This window comes from Bufo bufo, chromosome 4 (genome assembly GCF_905171765.1).
Source record: "Bufo bufo chromosome 4, aBufBuf1.1, whole genome shotgun sequence".
In the NCBI taxonomy this organism is placed as follows: Eukaryota; Metazoa; Chordata; class Amphibia; order Anura; family Bufonidae; genus Bufo; species Bufo bufo.
This window is the reverse complement of record NC_053392.1, coordinates 372,296,453-372,316,347: the sequence shown is the minus strand read 5'-3', so window position 1 is coordinate 372,316,347 and position 19,895 is coordinate 372,296,453. Positions and strand designations below refer to the sequence as shown.

Below are 19,895 nucleotides of genomic sequence, written 5' to 3'. Positions count from 1 at the left end.
GTGCCTACTATGTATAGAGATGCAGAGATTTGTGCTATATGTTGAGTATATAATAACTGATGCAAATAAGAGATAAAAGGTATACTGATTGGGGGTGAACCTTTGATACTTACCGCACAGCTTTCAGTGTTGTCTGGTCTGTGAGGAATGATGAAAGATAAGACGTCAAGATTACCAGTACAGGTAAGTGGTGTCTGAGAAAGATTTTTACAGCTGGTCAACACCATAAAGTAATGTGTTGGAATAGGTATGTTAGTGCCTTCAACGTAACTGTGGGGCAGAAAATTGCAAGTGTTAATATATAAATAATGTTAAGATGCAGGTGACAGAATACACAAAATAAGGGTCCAATCACACGTCTGCACTTTGGGTCCGGATCCATTCCGCAATTATGCAAAATGGGTGCGGACTTATTCATTTTCAATGGGGACTAAAAAGATGCGGACAGCACACAGTGTGCGGTCCCCATCCAGATTTCCGGACTGCAGTCCCGAACTTCTGGTCCGCGGCTCCGCAAAAAAATAGAACATGTCCTATTCTTATCCGCAGCTGCAGACAAGAATAGGCATTTCTATTGGGGTGCCGACCCGGTGTTTTGCGGATGTGTGAATGGACCCTTAGAAGATAAGGTATAAAGTATCAAGTCTATTTCATGATTATCACATTTTTCATTGTCACTTATAGAAAGTTACCTTTCGATTTGGTTTAGTGCATCAACAAGTCCATTAGAATTGTAATCAAAGATTGGTCCAGTAACCACATTAATTCCATTTCTTTCTGAAGCATACTTTAGTAGTAGTATATTGTTCAGGTAATCCCATATTCCTAGAAACATATAAAACCATCACAAATCAAAGAAATCACAAGTTCTTGCAGCAAACTACATTAGGGATTGTTCACATATGCGTTGGTGGCTCCATTCGGGGCCTCTATTGCAGATTCCAACGAAAATACTGGACAAAAGGAGTCCTGCATGAAGGACTTTTTTGGCCTACAAAAAAAACAGGTTCCCAAATGGAAAATGAAAGTGCTCTACTGTAGTCAATGGAGTTTGTTCAACTCCGATTATCTCCATTACGTGCCGAATATGGCACTTACGTTATCTTTTGATTTTTGCTGTATTTTACTATGTTGTACCTGCGTGTGACATATTTGTCAACCATTGGGCCAGGACAATAAGCCCAATAACAGCAACAACAATAATAGCCTCTGTCATAATGCTGTTCACATCGTACCAAGCTTTTTGTATGATTTTATTTTTGTTGTTTTTTTATCCCACCCCACGCACTCTTCATTCTTGTTTTTTTTTTTTTAAAATGACTGTACCATAATTTATTGGCATTTGCATTATGTATGCAGGTTAGTAAAAGTGAAGTGAAATGTGGGCATGGCCTTCTACTTGGCAAAGATTCAGACATATTTGTGAAATAAAATGAAATAAGTATTTTTAAAATGTTGCAGGACCATACTCTTACACACAGAAATGCTATCATTTTGGACAGTGTTAACATTAATATCACATATCAAATAAACCATGTGCAGTTATAAATTTGGCACAACATATGCCGATAAGTTAGCCTACTTAGATATTGGCCAAAATCATGCCACTACTGATACATGTGGGTCATTATATAGATAAAACTCATTGATGATATTCAATCTCAACTGGAAGTTCTTCTGTGAATTTCTTCTCAGGGTAAGACTGGCCCACCAGTGTACCAGGGGATCATCCGGTTGGACCAGTTTCTCCAGTCATAGTGGACCCCAAAGGTCCAGGAGAAAAATCCCATTTGAAGCTGCCTTTGGAGCTAGTCACTTGACACTAGGGCCGCTTTCTTTGATTCAAAACCTGTTAGACTTTATTAATGATATAGGGGTTGTGCCTCAAGTATAATTTTCTCTGGTGGGCCGATGGAACCTTAGTCTAACACTCTCTACATTGCCTTGGAGAGTTTGTTGTAAGACCGTAACCCTTTGATAGCTATGTAATTATCTTCTATATACAAAAATTACAAAAATTCTTATCCGCACACAGCAATACTGTGATGCCTGTACAGATGATAAAATAGCAATCAAATCTACTGTAACTTCCCACTAATTTATCATAAAAATACCATAAGCAGAAAACATTTTGGTTTTTACAGGGTTACAACCAGTCTAGTACTTTTTGTGACTTATTTTGATTCTCTGTTTTCCTTCATAAAGCCTTGTACAGATTTTTTTAGTCTACTAAAACATTGACTTAATAAAAAAAAGAGAAAAAGATTTTCTGTGCATTTTCCTTTGTACAGGATCCACTGGACTGTGTGAACTATGCCCTATAGTAATGCGTGGTTCAGATTTCTCTATAGAGCAATTAAGTAGTCTCAGTGTCGGACATTGAATATATGTATGAAGTGCAGTAAGTCTACTGTGTTATGTGCCACTTGTGCAGGGGGTGGGAGACTAGGGGCCCAATTTGCTCAGGGGCCCACTGGGGGATTCCCCTGTACCCCCGAGGGCCAGTCCAAGCCTGAGTAGTCTGCAGATTACATTCTGTGAAGGTTCAGACAGTCATGAATGTTCAATAGATTTTCAAGCAAGCAGACACCACAATTCATTTTCTTATTATTAGAAAGTACCCATACACATTAGACTGATAACATTTGCTGCTGATATCAATGGGTTTTGCTGACAAGTACATCTACTGTAAATGTTTAGATATGTAGAAGGAAGCATTGAGCACTTTGAAATTGCCAATTAAAGCTTATCATAATATGTAATGTATGAAGGTTTACACTTACTCAGAAACTCTTTGTACATTGGTACGAGATTACTTGTAATTAGAGAATCATACTGTTCCAGAGCACTGCTGTTAAAGTCTTCAAGAAAAATAAAAGATTTTTGTGAATAACTGCATTCATCTTGGATTTGAAACAAAGGATGTCACAGTACAACTATTTCCAGCAGTACGGTACCTGTGGATATGTCTTAAAATTGTCAGATGGGAATACTACTAAATCCCTGCTTTTTCTATGCTTGAGTCCAGTGGGTGGTCCTAATCAGTGATTGACAGCCATCTCTCTATGCATGCTCAGACAGGGTAGGCAGTCCATTATTGAGTGAGACTGCCCACTGGACTCCTGAGCACAACAAGAGAAGGGATAACTATTAATAAGTTGTAAGTTGTTGTAAGTTATACTGAATCTTTTCTCACATATACATATACTTTCCTTATGATCTATAACGTGCTGCTTGCAAATTAGAAACCAATTAACAGTAATAGAGATAAAGCAGAATATTCTACTGTGTATACATTTGAGAAATTGGCACACTTGTGTCATCATGGAAAATAGCATACTTTTGACATAATACCCACAAAACTTTGATGATCAGAACAGTTAGACAGCTTTCATACAGCCAGAATGGTTGTATTTTAGCTTTCATCTTGTTACAGCAGTGGGTGTGGAATTATTGTGTCAACCAACCAGTTTGACTTTGGGCTAAACCCAGGCGCGTTATCCTTGCAGTACCCTGGTATTCACCTTTTAACTCCTGTACACCAGACCACTACATCTTGAAGTAGTCCCGGTGTGGATGATAGCAGAACCACGAGGGTAAGAAATACCAATGCAGAGAACTGAGGAATCAGGCAAAATTGTGGTCAGTAACAGTAGTCAGCAAAGAATCAAAATGGTAAACGGGCACAGATTAGGCCAAGCAACAGAGGGTCAAAATTCAGGAAATGGGCAGAGGTCAGTACATGGGTAGACAACGGAACAGCACACCTTTGCAGGATCTCAGCAAGCTATGGAACCTTATTGCTCAGGCACCTTCCTACTGAGAAAGGTGCCTTGAATCTCCACAGGTTGCCAGCCATTGGCTGGTAAAGATTGGGATGCCTGCACTGGCCCTTTGAGAGCCAAGGGAAACATGTGTGCCTGATGGGTGCAAGAGGTGGGTTCAGCCCTGTAGGTAAGTTTGGCAGGATAGCAGTGGCTGTGAGCAGCTGCTGCTGATACATGTGTTATGACTCCATTTACCAGGCTTAGGTCATTGCAGATTATTATAGCAATTTAAGTCTAGTTCAGTCGGAAAGCGGGAGGTTTGGGTGTAAAATATGTAATATGATTTTAAAAATGCAATGGTATTATGACCTTTTGAAGGAACCCCAGTCTGAGCTCATATCATGATACAGATCTTAGAGGGTATGAGCACTGATTTTCTTTATTTGCTTTTAAATTCAAAATATAGCAACTTTCCCAATAGATTTCATAAAAAATGTTTTTTTATGATGTTTTTCTTGTAGAATACGTTCTTCACTAGCTGGTCATGCGGCAGAATCTTACATAACTCAAAACAGGGCACTGCTCCTTATATCTCTGCTCCTCCCACTCACTACTCCTCTCAGTATTAGAAATAGCAGTAGGAGGGGAAGCAGGACGTTGTATATGGCAGATACTAGAGTGGAGTGGGGGGTAAAGTTTCAATGGACTTCAGATTACACAGGTCATACGGAATCAAAGTATAGAAAGAAAAGAAAACACAGATGATAAGAGGGGGAGTCACTGGCTGTCTATCTATACGGAGATGATAGACTCCATGAAAGGTTTGGCAAAAATCTCTTTTTGCATCATTGTTTGTCAGCACAAGAGATTACTCGGTTGTAGGGGGATATCATAGTTATAATTTTAAAAAATGATGTAGCGGTAAATTCAGCAACACAGGTCCTATGGAAGGCACTATTTTCTTTCATGTCTAATGTTGCACACAGTGTCAGGCTTCAGCTCTAGAGACATATATCACATGAATAGCAATGTAAGCTAAGAAAAGATTATAATTATCAAAATTGCAACCTTACAACTAGAGATGAGCGAATATCAAAAAAAATTGATTCGGCCCGTTCAAAAAAAAATTCAAAAAGATTTGTCTCGATCCAAATTTATTTGCTGCGAATTGCGTTAAAAAAAAGTCTATTTCCTGGCTGCAGAGAGCCTTTATAGTGGTGTAGAACACTGTGCCTTGCAGTAACACGCATAGGGAGTCTGCTGTCAGTATGACATACCGCTGACAGGCGTCGCTCTTAGAATCACTGCACATTTCACTTATTTGGGTAGTCACAGGACCAAAACTGATCAAATAACTCAAGTATAAACTCAGCCTTACAGGTCGATGTTAGCGTCAAGAAGCACACTACTTTTACACCGTCAGCTGATTCCACATAGATGTCTACAGAACATGTTCTATTAAACGCTTATACAAGTAGAGCCCCCCGACACAGTGGAGAGGGTGTCAGCAGTAAGTTTGTGCTGACGTCACTGATTATTTTTCCCTTCCTCTGAGGCGTCAGAATAATAACCCACAAAAAACGGATCCTGTCTGCGGAGCATCCGCCTTCACTCGATCAGCATTTGGTCAGTAATCCATCAGTATTGCTAATGCCAAAAAAAACAGGAGTGGATGCAAAACAGAGTGGCTGAAATGCATGCAAAGTTTTCTGGTCATTTTAGGATGCCTTGCAGATGGGTGGAAGACTTCAGGAACCGCTTGACAACCAGATTGAACACGTGTGCCATGCGAGGTGCATGGCTCAGCCGTCCTTGACGCAGCGCCGACACCATGTTCTTCCCGTTGTCGGTCACCGTGGTTCCGATTTTGAGTTATCACGGAGAAAGCCAGGATTCGATTTCTTGATGAATGACACAGAGCAGTTCCTCTCCTGTGTGACTCAGTTCGCCCAGGCAAACGAGGTGCAGAACATCGTGACAACGCCGTTCACTGCACATGTGGTATGCTGCAGGGGCACTGTGAATTGTCCCTGCAGTGGAGGCTGAAGACACGGTGGAGGATGAGGAGGCAGAGGCGGACATTGTCCCAGGACCAACGGCGTAAGAACGTGGAGGCAGAAGCGGCGTCACCTGGCCAAGTTGCTGGTGCGGCTGTGCAGGAACCCCAGTAGGCCGTAAAGGACATGTATTGTCCCTGACCGTAGTTACAGCTCCACACGTTGGCGCTGCCATGCACTTTGGCAGACATCGACAGTCTCAAGGACTGGCCCACTTTCTGTTCTACATGTGTGTGGAGGGCTGGTACTGCCTTTTTGGCAAAGAAATGACGGCTTGGGACTCTCCACCTCGACTCGGCACAAGCCACCAGTTCTCTTAAAGGTGCAGAGTCCACCACTTGGAAAGGGAGGGACTGCAGCACCAGCAACTTGGCTAGAAGCACATTCAGCTTCTGTGCCTTTGGATGAGTGCACGCATACTGTTGTCTCTTGGCAATCGCTTCGGTGATCGATTGCTGACAGGATGACTGATGAAGACTAGGAGGAGGAGCAGGAGCATCAGGACCAGCAGATGATGGGAAGGACAGACAGCTCCCTTCGTCTGAGGTGGTGGAGCCTTGACTGCCTGAAATCGGGTGTGTGCGACTGGGTTATGCAGCGGTTGCTGCGGCAGGCTGGACCACCACATTGGAGCCACGGTTCTCCCAGGCCACTTTATGGTAATGCTGCATGTGTTGACGCAGGGCCGTGGTGCCAACATTGGTAACCTGGCCACGCTTCACCTTCTGCCCACAGATTCTACAAATGGTCATGTTCACCTCCTCCGGCGCTTAACAGAAGACTGCCACACCGCGGAGTAGGTGATTTTACCCCCAACACTCCACACTGACTGACTGCTACTGGTGCTGCTTCCGTGAACCCCTGCACCACTTCTTTCCGGGCAGGTAGGCTCCTGCGAAGTGGATGGTCTACCCCGGAGACGCTTGGCTCTTGACCTCTCACTGCTGCCACCCTGCTGACTCCCGGCCACGCTAGCGACTTGTTGGCTCCGCCAGTGCCTCATGGGCAAGCTGCCACCCTCTTCTCCCGATAATGATGAAGCCCCTAATTCACCTGGATCCCAAGTGCGATCAGCTACATCATCATCATCGAGTACTGTCTGTAAGTCACTGATGTCCTCCTCAACGGTCTCTGGGTCAGGAGCCTGACCGCTCGCAACACCAGCTCCCACGCCACTCTCCTCATCACTACTTGCCCGCCTACTGGAGGAAGCGATGGATGTCTCTTCCACAACTTGGCTGGGCAGTAGCTGCTGACTGTCCTCTAGTAGCTCATCCTCGTTGTATAGTGGAGCTGATCCCACAGCATATAATACTTCTCTGGCTGAGGGAACAGAAAAGGACAGAGGCAGGTTGAGGACAGGTGAAGGCACAGGGCCTGCTCCCGGGCCATGCCAACTAGGGTTGTGTCTGACGAACCCACCGACTCTTGGCTGGGGGTGTCTGATGTCACTTTGGACGAAGTGGATGTCCGAGTCAACCACTCAAGAACCGCTGGGTTGCTGATCAAGACATGACTGCTAGATGACACCGGAAGCTCAGGCATCTTGCTGCGACTCCTGCTGCCACGGCCCCTTACTCTGCAGCGACCTATGCCTGCGCCAGAAACATTTAGGCCTCTGCCACTTCCCTGTGCAGAACCTGGCACTTCTCTGTCTAACATACTGCTAGATCAAATAAATAAATAGGAAATTAAAACAGCCCAAAAAAGTAATTTTATCACTTCACCACACAACAGCTAATAAGTAGAGTTGAGCGAACACCTGGATGTTCGGGTTCGAGAAGTTCGGCCGAACTTCCCGGAAATGTTCGGGTTCGGGATCCGAACCCGACCCGAACTTCGTCCCGAACCCGAACCCCATTGAAGTCAATGGGGACCCGAACTTTTGGGCACTAAAAAGGCTGTAAAACAGCCCAGGAAAGAGCTAGAGGGCTGCAAAAGGCAGCAACATGTAGGTAAATCCCCTGCAAACAAATGTGGATAGGGAAATGAATTTTTTAAAAAATTAAAAAAATAAAAATGACCCAATATCAATTGGACAGAGGTCCCATAGCAGAGAATCTGGCTTCACGTCAGCAGAGAATCAGTCTCTTCATGCCATAGCAAAGAATCTGGCTTCATGTCAGCACAGAATCAGTCTCTTCATGCCATAGCAGAGAATCTGGCTTCATGTCAGCACAGAATCAGTCTTCATGTCATAGCAGAGAATCAGGCTTCACGTCACCCACCACTGGAACAGGCCACTGTCACACATTTAGGCCCAGGCACCCAGGCAGAGGAGAGAGGTCCCGTAACAGAGAATCTGGCCTTATGTCAGCGCAGAATCAGTCTTCATGTCATAGCAGAGAATCAGGCTTCACGTCACCCACCACTGGAACAGGCCACTGTCACACATTTAGGCCCAGGCAGAGGAGAGAGGTCCTGTAACAGAGAATCTGGCCTTATGTCAGCACAGAATCTGTCTTCATGTCATAGCAGAGAATCAGGCATCACGTCACCCACCACTGGAACAGGCCACTGTCACACATTTAGGCCCAGGCACCCAGGCAGAGGAGAGAGGTCCCGTAACAGAGAATCTGGCCTTATGTCAGTGCAGAATCAGTCTTCATGTCATAGCAGAGAATCAGGCTTCACGTCACCCACCACTGGAACAGGCCACTGTCACACATTTAGGCCCAGGCAGAGGAGAGAGGTCCCGTAACAGAGAATCTGGCCTTATGTCAGCACAGAATCTGTCTTCATGTCATAGCAGAGAATCAGGCATCACGTCACCCACCACTGGAACAGGCCACTGTCACACATTTAGGCCCCGGCACCCAGACAGAGGAGAGACGTCCCGTAACAGAGAATCTGGCCTTATGTCAGCACAGAATCTGTCTTCATGTCATAGCAGAGAATCAGGCATCACGTCACCCACCACTGCAACAGGCCACTGTCACACATTTAGGCCCCGGCACCCAGACAGAGGAGAGAGGTCCCGTAACAGAGAATCTGGCCTTATGTCAGCACAGAATCTGTCTTCATGTCATAGCAGAGAATCAGGCATCACGTCACCCACCATTGGAACAGGCCACTGTCACACATTTAGGCCCCGGCACCCAGACAGAGGAGAGAGGTCCTGTAACAGAGAATCTGGCCTTATGTCAGCGCAGAATCAGTCTTCATGTCATAGCAGAGAATCAGGCTTCACGTCACCCACCACTGGAACAGGCCACTGTCACACATTTAGGCCCAGGCAGAGGAGAGAGGTCCCGTAACAGAGAATCTGGCCTTATGTCAGCACAGAATCTGTCTTCATGTCATAGCAGAGAATCAGGCATCACGTCACCCACCACTGGAACAGGCCACTGTCACACATTTAGGCCCAGGCACTTAGGCAGAGGAGAGAGGTCCCGTAACAGAGAATCTGGCCTTATGTCAGCGCAGAATCAGGCTTCACGTCACCCACCACTGGAACAGGCCACTGTCACACATTTAGGCCCAGGCAGAGGAGAGAGGTCCCGTAACAGAGAATCTGGCCTTATGTCAGCACAGAATCTGTCTTCATGTCATAGCAGAGAATCAGGCATCACGTCACCCACCACTGGAACAGGCCACTGTCACACATTTAGGCCCAGGCAGAGGAGAGAGGTCCCGTAACAGAGAATCTGGCTTTATGTCAGCGCAGAATCAGTCTTCATGTCATAGCAGAGAATCAGGCTTCACGTCACCCACCACTGGAACAGGCCACTGTCACACATTTAGGCCCAGGCAGAGGAGAGAGGTCCCGTAACAGAGAATCTGGCCTTATGTCAGCACAGAATCTGTCTTCATGTCATAGCAGAGAATCAGGCATCACGTCACCCACCACTGGAACAGGCCACTGTCACACATTTAGGCCCCGGCACCCAGACAGAGGAGAGAGGTCCTGTAACAGAGAATCTGGCCTTATGTCAGCACAGAATCTGTCTTCATGTCATAGCAGAGAATCAGGCATCACGTCACCCACCACTGGAACAGGCCACTGTCACACATTTAGGCCCAGGCACCCAGGCAGAGGAGAGAGGTCCCGTAACAGAGAATCTGGCCTTATGTCAGCGCAGAATCAGTCTTCATGTCATAGCAGAGAATCAGGCTTCACGTCACCCACCACTGGAACAGGCCACTGTCACACATTTAGGCCCAGGCAGAGGAGAGAGGTCCCGTAACAGAGAATCTGGCCTTATGTCAGCACAGAATCTGTCTTCATGTCATAGCAGAGAATCAGGCATCACGTCACCCACCACTGGAACAGGCCACTGTCACACATTTAGGCCCAGGCACCCAGGCAGAGGAGAGAGGTCCCGTAACAGAGAATCTGGCCTTATGTCAGCGCAGAATCAGTCTTCATGTCATAGCAGAGAATCAAATGTTTAAAGAATTTGAGAACCGCACTCTATTAGTTCAGCGTTTAGGTGCCAATCAAGGGCTATGAATAGCCGGTAAATATAGAAGTAAATTTGAGGCACACAATTTTTCAATTTGTAATAGGGGCATTTATTCATTAGCATATAATGCTGTCATCCATAGGCCCAATCTTTTTCAGATTATGCACATATTGGCAGAAACCGTACGTTTCGGTCGCGCAGGACCTTCATCTGCGGTTTTATCTACAATACAATAATGGACATGAGCTGGATCGTAGCATATATAGCAATGGAATTTAAATACATGGTGATATTTTTTATATAAAAAAATCATAGAAAAAATCAAGTGTCATAGAAAAATTCAAACAAAAAAGGGGGGGAAAAATTCCTTGGAGAATTATCATACATTGCATAAGGGGTATGTGGAACACACTGTGCACATCAGATACATCAAACGATAGCAATATGGGTAAAGAGCATGTCATAGCCTTCTAATAGCCAAGTGGACCATGTCTATAGTGAAATTAGTATCAAATTAAGGTACTGATGTGTTACAATGTGCACCATTCACCCCTGCCCTATAATAGTATAACGTATATACAGTCACCACCAAAAGAGTAACCACATATAATAACATATAATCATAATCCCTCATAGTGTATAGCCTAGCCCTTTAAATATGGTGTCCTGATCGGTAGTAGTCCGGAATGTGGAAGAACATGCTGGTATAACAGCCCATGCTGAGGTCTTGTATAGCAGGCCAGTATATAAACATATGAAGAAGGCAGAAGCTGAAAAGAAAGACATCTTATTAGGGTTATATAACAGCAAACTGTACCTGCTCAGACGGATGTGAGTGGGTGAGGCGCTGGATGCATGGTGTGTGTTTGAAGCGACCGTGTTTAAATATGTATGGGCTGCCTGGAGGTTCCGGTCACATGAGCGGATGTCATGTGATGATAGGGGCAGGCTTATGCGTTCCACTCTGTTATTTGCGTTCCACTGGGAGGTTACTGGAAGTTCCGGTCATGTGACCTGCGGTCACATGATCGCTATGGGAAGTGTATGTGCGTTCCAGCTGGATTAGAACGCAAACGCTGTGTTCCATTGTATTTATCTCCACTGACCAGCCATAGAAGGGGATCGTTAGTGAATATTGGACTATATGGAGTTATAGAGGCTTGGCGATGCTATGTTGCTACTGTGGTCTAATTTTTAACTGAGATAAATAACATAGGAAATGTAATGTGGTACAAAATCAAGTTGTGTTAAATGTATAAGATGGGAAATATATAATCATAAATATAAGCAGCTATAACTATAATCGAGGGTAGGTGGTAGGTAAAGAATAATGGGAAGGGGGGGAGGGCAGGGAAAAAGGGAGGGAGGGAGGGGAGGGGGAAGTCAGTCTCACCCACACCCGTTGTAGACAAAAAACAATTTTCAGCGAGTCTGTGGAAAGAAGAAAGATATTTAGAACATCTCCAATTATAATAACGACAGATAATAAATACGACATGGACATCAGATATTGGTAAGAGGACATGAGGACCAATTGAGTATTGATTCAAGCATTAATAAAAAAATCGCATTCCCGATTCAAGCCGTTCGGTGAAAGTGTTCCTAATTTATGGATCCAGAAAGCCTCCTTCTGCTTGAGGAGAAGAGTCCGGTTGCCGCCCCTCCTGGGTCGGTCCACTTGTTCTAAAATTTGGAACCGAAGTTGCGAAATTTGATGCTTCTTCTCAAGGAAATGGTGTGGAATGGGCAGAAAATTGTGTTGAAGTCTAATAGTAGACTTATGTTTACTTATTCTGTCTCGCACATGTTGGGTAGTCTCCCCAACATATGCGAGGCCACATGGACATTTTATCAAGTATACAACGTAACTGGATTCGCAAGTGTAAAACCCTTGAATGGCAAATGTCTGTCCAGTACGTGGATGTGTGACATATTCTCCCTTCGTCACGTTGGAACACTGTGCACAGTGTAAACAGGGATATGTGCCGTTGCGCTTACTCCGTAGGTAAGTCTGTGTTGGTAGTCTGGTAAGGCTCCCTATATCCGCTCGAACTAGTTTATCCCGAATATTGGGGGGTCTTTTGTAGCAGGTCAAAAGAGGTTGTTGGAATTCCTCTATTCCTGGGTAGGATTTGGCTAGCACGGACCAATTTTGTTTAAAAGCCTGCTGAATCTTTGGCATAAGTGGATGGTATGTGGTTATGCATGCTACCCTCTTTTGATTTGTTGGGCGTGGTTTATGAGTCTCATTAAGGCTGTTAAGGGCTTTCTTTAAAATGGTGTCGGGATACCCCCTATTTTGAAATTTTTGGGTCATAGTCTCAAGGCGTTCGGTCTTGGCTACTTCCTTAGTGACAATTCGGTTGACTCGTGTATATTGAGATCGCGGTAGGGAGTCTTTTGTAGCTCGTGGGTGGCAGCTCTCATAATGTAACAAACTGTTACGGTCGGTGGGTTTGCTATAGAGATCTATAGTTAGTGTTCCTGCCGGGTCTATTTGGACAAGTGTGTCTAGAAAGCTAATTTCTTCTTTGCTGGTGTGAGAAGTGAAGCCTAGTTCGCTGTATACCTGGTTCAGGTTCTCCACAAAATTATTTATAGTGGCTATTGGTCCTCTCCAGATGCAGAAGACATCATCTATGAAGCGGTACCATACATCTGCAAATTGGCGGAAGAGGGGATTTGTATATACGAAGTCTTCTTCAAATGCCGCCATGAAGGCATTGGCATAGGGAGGGCCCCTCCCTATGCCAATGCCTTCATGGCGGCATTTGAAGAAGACTTCGTATATACAAATCCCCTCTTCCGCCAATTTGCAGATGTATGGTACCGCTTCATAGATGATGTCTTCTGCATCTGGAGAGGACCAATAGCCACTATAAATAATTTTGTGGAGAACCTGAACCAGGTATACAGCGAACTAGGCTTCACTTCTCACACCAGCAAAGAAGAAATTAGCTTTCTAGACACACTTGTCCAAATAGACCCGGCAGGAACACTAACTATAGATCTCTATAGCAAACCCACCGACCGTAACAGTTTGTTACATTATGAGAGCTGCCACCCACGAGCTACAAAAGACTCCCTACCGCGATCTCAATATACACGAGTCAACCGAATTGTCACTAAGGAAGTAGCCAAGACCGAACGCCTTGAGACTATGACCCAAAAATTTCAAAATAGGGGGTATCCCGACACCATTTTAAAGAAAGCCCTTAACAGCCTTAATGAGACTCATAAACCACGCCCAACAAATCAAAAGAGGGTAGCATGCATAACCACATACCATCCACTTATGCCAAAGATTCAGCAGGCTTTTAAACAAAATTGGTCCGTGCTAGCCAAATCCTACCCAGGAATAGAGGAATTCCAACAACCTCTTTTGACCTGCTACAAAAGACCCCCCAATATTCGGGATAAACTAGTTCGAGCGGATATAGGGAGCCTTACCAGACTACCAACACAGACTTACCTACGGAGTAAGCGCAACGGCACATATCCCTGTTTACACTGTGCACAGTGTTCCAACGTGACGAAGGGAGAATATGTCACACATCCACGTACTGGACAGACATTTGCCATTCAAGGGTTTTACACTTGCGAATCCAGTTACGTTGTATACTTGATAAAATGTCCATGTGGCCTCGCATATGTTGGGGAGACTACCCAACATGTGCGAGACAGAATAAGTAAACATAAGTCTACTATTAGACTTCAACACAATTTTCTGCCCATTCCACACCATTTCCTTGAGAAGAAGCATCAAATTTCGCAACTTCGGTTCCAAATTTTAGAACAAGTGGACCGACCCAGGAGGGGCGGCAACCGGACTCTTCTCCTCAAGCAGAAGGAGGCTTTCTGGATCCATAAATTAGGAACACTTTCACCGAACGGCTTGAATCGGGAATGCGATTTTTTTATTAATGCTTGAATCAATACTCAATTGGTCCTCATGTCCTCTTACCAATATCTGATGTCCATGTCGTATTTATTATCTGTCGTTATTATAATTGGAGATGTTCTAAATATCTTTCTTCTTTCCACAGACTCGCTGAAAATTGTTTTTTGTCTACAACGGGTGTGGGTGAGACTGACTTCCCCCTCCCCTCCCTCCCTCCCTTTTTCCCTGCCCTCCCTCTCTTCCCATTATTCTTTACCTACCACCTACCCTCGATTATAGTTATAGCTGCTTATATTTATGATTATATATTTCCCATCTTATACATTTAACACAACTTGATTTTGTACCACATTACATTTCCTATGTTATTTATCTCAGTTAAAAATTAGACCACAGTAGCAACATAGCATCGCCAAGCCTCTATAACTCCATATAGTCCAATATTCACTAACGATCCCCTTCTATGGCTGGTCAGTGGAGATAAATACAATGGAACACAGCGTTTGCGTTCTAATCCAGCTGGAACGCACATACACTTCCCATAGCGATCATGTGACCTGCGGTCACATGACCGGAACTTCCAGTAACCTCCCAGTGGAACGCAAATAACAGAGTGGAACGCATAAGCCTGCCCCTATCATCACATGACATCCGCTCATGTGACCGGAACCTCCAGGCAGCCCATACATATTTAAACACGGTCGCTTCAAACACACACCATGCATCCAGCGCCTCACCCACTCACATCCGTCTGAGCAGGTACAGTTTGCTGTTATATAACCCTAATAAGATGTCTTTCTTTTCAGCTTCTGCCTTCTTCATATGTTTATATACTGGCCTGCTATACAAGACCTCAGCATGGGCTGTTATACCAGCATGTTCTTCCACATTCCGGACTACTACCGATCAGGACACCATATTTAAAGGGCTAGGCTATACACTATGAGGGATTATGATTATATGTTATTATATGTGGTTACTCTTTTGGTGGTGACTGTATATACGTTATACTATTATAGGGCAGGGGTGAATGGTGCACATTGTAACACATCAGTACCTTAATTTGATACTAATTTCACTATAGACATGGTCCACTTGGCTATTAGAAGGCTATGACATGCTCTTTACCCATATTGCTATCGTTTGATGTATCTGATGTGCACAGTGTGTTCCACATACCCCTTATGCAATGTATGATAATTCTCCAAGGAATTTTTCCCCCCCTTTTTTGTTTGAATTTTTCTATGACACTTGATTTTTTCTATGATTTTTTTATATAAAAAATATCACCATGTATTTAAATTCCATTGCTATATATGCTACGATCCAGCTCATGTCCATTATTGTATTGTAGATAAAACCGCAGATGAAGGTCCTGCGCGACCGAAACGTACGGTTTCTGCCAATATGTGCATAATCTGAAAAAGATTGGGCCTATGGATGACAGCATTATATGCTAATGAATAAATGCCCCTATTACAAATTGAAAAATTGTGTGCCTCAAATTTACTTCTATAGCAGAGAATCAGGCTTCACGTCACCCACCACTGGAACAGGCCACTGTCACACATTTAGGCCCAGGCAGAGGAGAGAGGTCCCGTAACAGAGAATCTGGCCTTATGTCAGCACAGAATCTGTCTTCATGTCATAGCAGAGAATCAGGCATCACGTCACCCACCACTGGAACAGGCCACTGTCACACATTTAGGCCCAGGCACCCAGGCAGAGGAGAGAGGTCCCGTAACAGAGAATCTGGCTTTATGTCAGCGCAGAATCAGTCTTCATGTCATAGCAGAGAATCAGGCTTCACGTCACCCACCACTGGAACAGGCCACTGTCACACATTTAGGCCCAGGCAGAGGAGAGAGGTCCCGTAACAGAGAATCTGGCCTTATGTCAGCACAGAATCTGTCTTCATGTCATAGCAGAGAATCAGGCATCACGTCACCCACCACTGGAACAGGCCACTGTCACATATTTAGGCCCAGGCACCAAGTCAGTGGTGTAGTACAGTCGATATGAACCACATGAAGTTTCACCAAATATCCAGTCTGCAGGTTTGCAATAGGGTCATACAAATATACACGAGCTGCAGCAATGATCACTTGTTAAATATAGTTCCATATATTCATAAGCTGTTAGCAGAGAGTCAGGACATGCTAAATAAACCTCTTCAAATGTGCTATTAGATAACTGAGGAAAGTTTTAACAGACAGAGTCTTTACAGTGGACTCTTCCAGAAAGCCCCCTGTGTATTCTGCTACTTGGTTTGGTCTCCTCAGTGCAGACATTTACTGTGAAGGAGGTAGGATCTATGTCTAAGTTCTCTAAAGCTAAAGTTCATTTATCTATTGTAAAAAGTTATAATATATACCCATAATAGTTCTGTAGAATGTAAAGAGGTGACTGTATGTTTTTTAGCAGCCTTTAAACCCTGCAGCACATGCTAGGCTGAGTAGATGATGTACAGTTAGAGAGCCATGTGTTCTTCCTAAAATGGCTGCAAGATATGCTGTATTCCAGGTCACCCTGCTGCAATATCTTTGTAAATGATTTTCTCTTGTTCGTTTTTCTGTATGCTTTGTTATATCCTGTAACATGTATGTGGGAATGTAATATAATGACTGCCTGTTATGATATAGGTGGGCTGGTGACCTGGCTGTATACCACATAGTGGCAGTGTTTCCCTGTTGTATTACAGGCTCCAGCCAAGTGCACTCCACCTCAATAAAGCTTTAAACCACAGAAGACCTGAGTGTCGTCCCTTAGAGTCCACTTAGAGTTTATGCCTGGAGGAGCTGGTGACCGAGTGAGTGTGAAAGCTGGAGGTGTCGCAGATGGTGCAAGGAAAAGAGGGTTACATTTGGTGCCGTGACTCGGATGTCATCATTTTGCTCAAAGTGACCAGTGAAGATACCTAAAGTCACCAGTGTGTGAGTTCTGAGGTGATTGTGCCACGGCGGAGCTGCTAGGCGGCAGATTGACCTTATTAGCGGTTTATATCCTCTCAGGAATAGAAGATGAGTGGACGAGCCAGAGCCCGCGGAAGAGCACGTGCCAGGGGGCAGCCCAGCCAAGGACAGCCTGGACAGGAGCAAGAGGCTCAAGAACCTAGACGCATTGAAAGACCCCAGCAGCCACCAGCTGAGCCTTTGCTTGTGGGAAGAGGGCGCCAGAGAGGCCCGCCAGTAGTGGAGAGACCTCCGACTGATGTTCTGCAGCTTTCAGCTGGATTTCAGGACATATCCCTCGGAAAACGGGGTGGCCGCAGGCGTGACTTCCCTGACCTTGGAGTGAACACCCGGCAGACCATTGAATAGAAATGTGAGACCTGTTTTTTTTTTGCACTGTGTGACAGGTTAAGGTTTAATCACAGAATCAGACTTCTATCTGCACGGTAGCGTGTGTCTTAGGTTTTTCTGAATGACACTATCAGTACCTTCAATGGAAGATATCCTTTTTGGGATAGATTTCAAGTAGGCCTCCAATACCAGAAACTAGTTATTTTGAGAATGGCAAATTTGGGAATAGTTTTTCAACCCAGAAAAAAAAGTGTGCTTTTACGGTCACTACAAATAACTTGACCAGCTAAAACAGTACAGATTTGCTTGAATAGAAATGTGAGACCTGTTTTTTTTTGCACTGTGTGACAGGTAAAGGTTTAATCTCAGAATCAGACTTCTATCTGCACGGTAGCGTGTGTCTTAGGTTTTTCTGAATGACACTATCAGTACCTTCAATGTAAGATATCCTTTTTGGGATAGATTTCAAGTAGGCCTCCAATACCAGAAACTAGTTATTTTGAGAATGGCAAATTTGGGAATAGTTTTTCAACCCAGAAAAAAAAGTGTGCTTTTACGGTCACTACAAATAACTTGACCATCTAAAACAGTACAGATTTGCTTGAATAGAAATGTGAGACCTGTTTTTTTTTTGCACTGTGTGACAGGTTAAGGTTTAATCTCAGAATCAGACTTCTATCTGCACGGTAGCGTGTGTCTTAGGTTTTTCTGAATGACACTATCAGTACCTTCAATGTAAGATATCCTTTTTGGGATAGATTTCAAGTAGGCCTCAAATACCAGAAACTAGTTATTTGGAGAATGGCAAATTTGGGAATAGTTTTTCAACCCAGAAAAAAAAGTGTGCTTTTACGGTCACTACAAATAACTTGACCAGCTAAAACAGTACAGATTTGCTTGAATAGAAATGTCAGGTCTATTTTTTAGGCGCTTAGTGACAGGCTCAACTTGCCCCTGATGTAGTATATGGCCAAAAAATAACCACACTGTTGATGGTTAAATGCACTTGGGTGACACAGGCTCAGCCTGCACCAGATGTAGTATATGGGCAAAAAATAACCAGACTGTTGATGGTTAAATGCACTTCGGTGACACAGGCTCAGCCTGCAGCTGATGTAGGATATAGCACAAAATAACCACACTATTGATGGTTAAATACACTTGGTGATAGCTTGTGCTGGCGCACCACAAGTCACAAAATGGCCGCCTATCACCCCAGAAAAAAAGTGATCTAAAAACGCTCTGGGCAACCTCAAAAAAGTGAGCAAGTCAATACTAGCACTTCAATGATCCACAGCTGCAGATCGATCACAGAATGAAGTCTTTTGGAGGAGTTAATCACTGCCTAATCTCGCCCTAACGTCGCAGCTGCAACCTCTCCCTATGCTTGAATCAGCAGAGTGACGTGCAGCGCAACGTGACCCAAGCTTATATAGAGGCTGGGTCACATGCTGCACTGGCCAATCACAGCCATGCCAATAGTAGGCAAGGCTGTGATGGCCTCTTGGGGCAAGTAGTATGACGCTTGTTGATTGGCTGCTTTGCAGCCTTTCAAAAAGCGCCAAGAAAGCGCCGAACACCGAACCCGAACACGGACTTTTACGAAAATGTTCGGGTTCGGGTCCGTGTCACGGACACCCCAAAATTCGGTACGAACCCGAACTATACAGTTCGGGTTCGCTCATCCCTACTAATAAGCCCTTTTTTTCCACTAATACATGCCAAAAATGGGCTTTAGAACATATAACTGTACCGCTGAACCGCAAATAATATATATTGTTTTTCCACTAATACACGCCAAAAAAGGTTTTAGAACATATAGCTGCACTGCTGAACGACAAATAGGCCCTTATTTTTTTCCACTTATACACGCCACAAAAGGCTTTAGAACATATAACTACACCGCTGAACGTCAAATATATATTTTTTGGCACTAATACACGCCAAAAAGGGCTTTAGAACATATAACTGCACCGCTGAACGTCAAATATATATTTTTTGTCACTAATACACGCCAAAAAGGGCATTAGAACATATAACTGCACTGCTGAACAGCAAAAATATATATATTTTTGCTACGATACATGCCAAAAAGGGCTTTAGAACTTATAACTGCACCGCTGAACTGCAAATAATATTTTTTTTTTTGCCACTAATACACGCCAAAAAGGGCTTTAGAATATATAACTGCTCCGGTGAACGGCAAATATACTGAATTTGTTCACCCTATAAGACGCACCTGCCCATAAGACGCACCTAGGTTTTTGAGGAGGAAAATAAGAAAAAATATATTTTGAACCAAAAGGTGTGCTTTTGGTGGGTTTTGAACTAATGGTGGTCTGTGGATGACACTGTTATGGGGGATCTGTGGGTGACACTGTTATGGGGGATCTGTGGGTGACACTGTTATGGGGGATCTGTGGGTGACACTGTTATGGGGGATCTGTGGGTGACACTGTTAT

The 19,895-nt window shown here is 44.2% G+C and overlaps 1 protein-coding gene across 1 annotated transcript in view; it reads right to left on the bottom strand.

The window, feature by feature from the left end:
• Positions 1–19,895, bottom strand: part of ENPP3 (ectonucleotide pyrophosphatase/phosphodiesterase 3) — a 140,642-nt gene that overhangs the window by 14,894 nt on the left and 105,853 nt on the right. Inside the window, 3 exon segments of the mRNA XM_040430090.1 lie at positions 114–270; positions 693–825; positions 2,784–2,861. Of these exon segments, the coding sequence (XP_040286024.1) occupies positions 114–270; positions 693–825; positions 2,784–2,861 (368 nt within the window).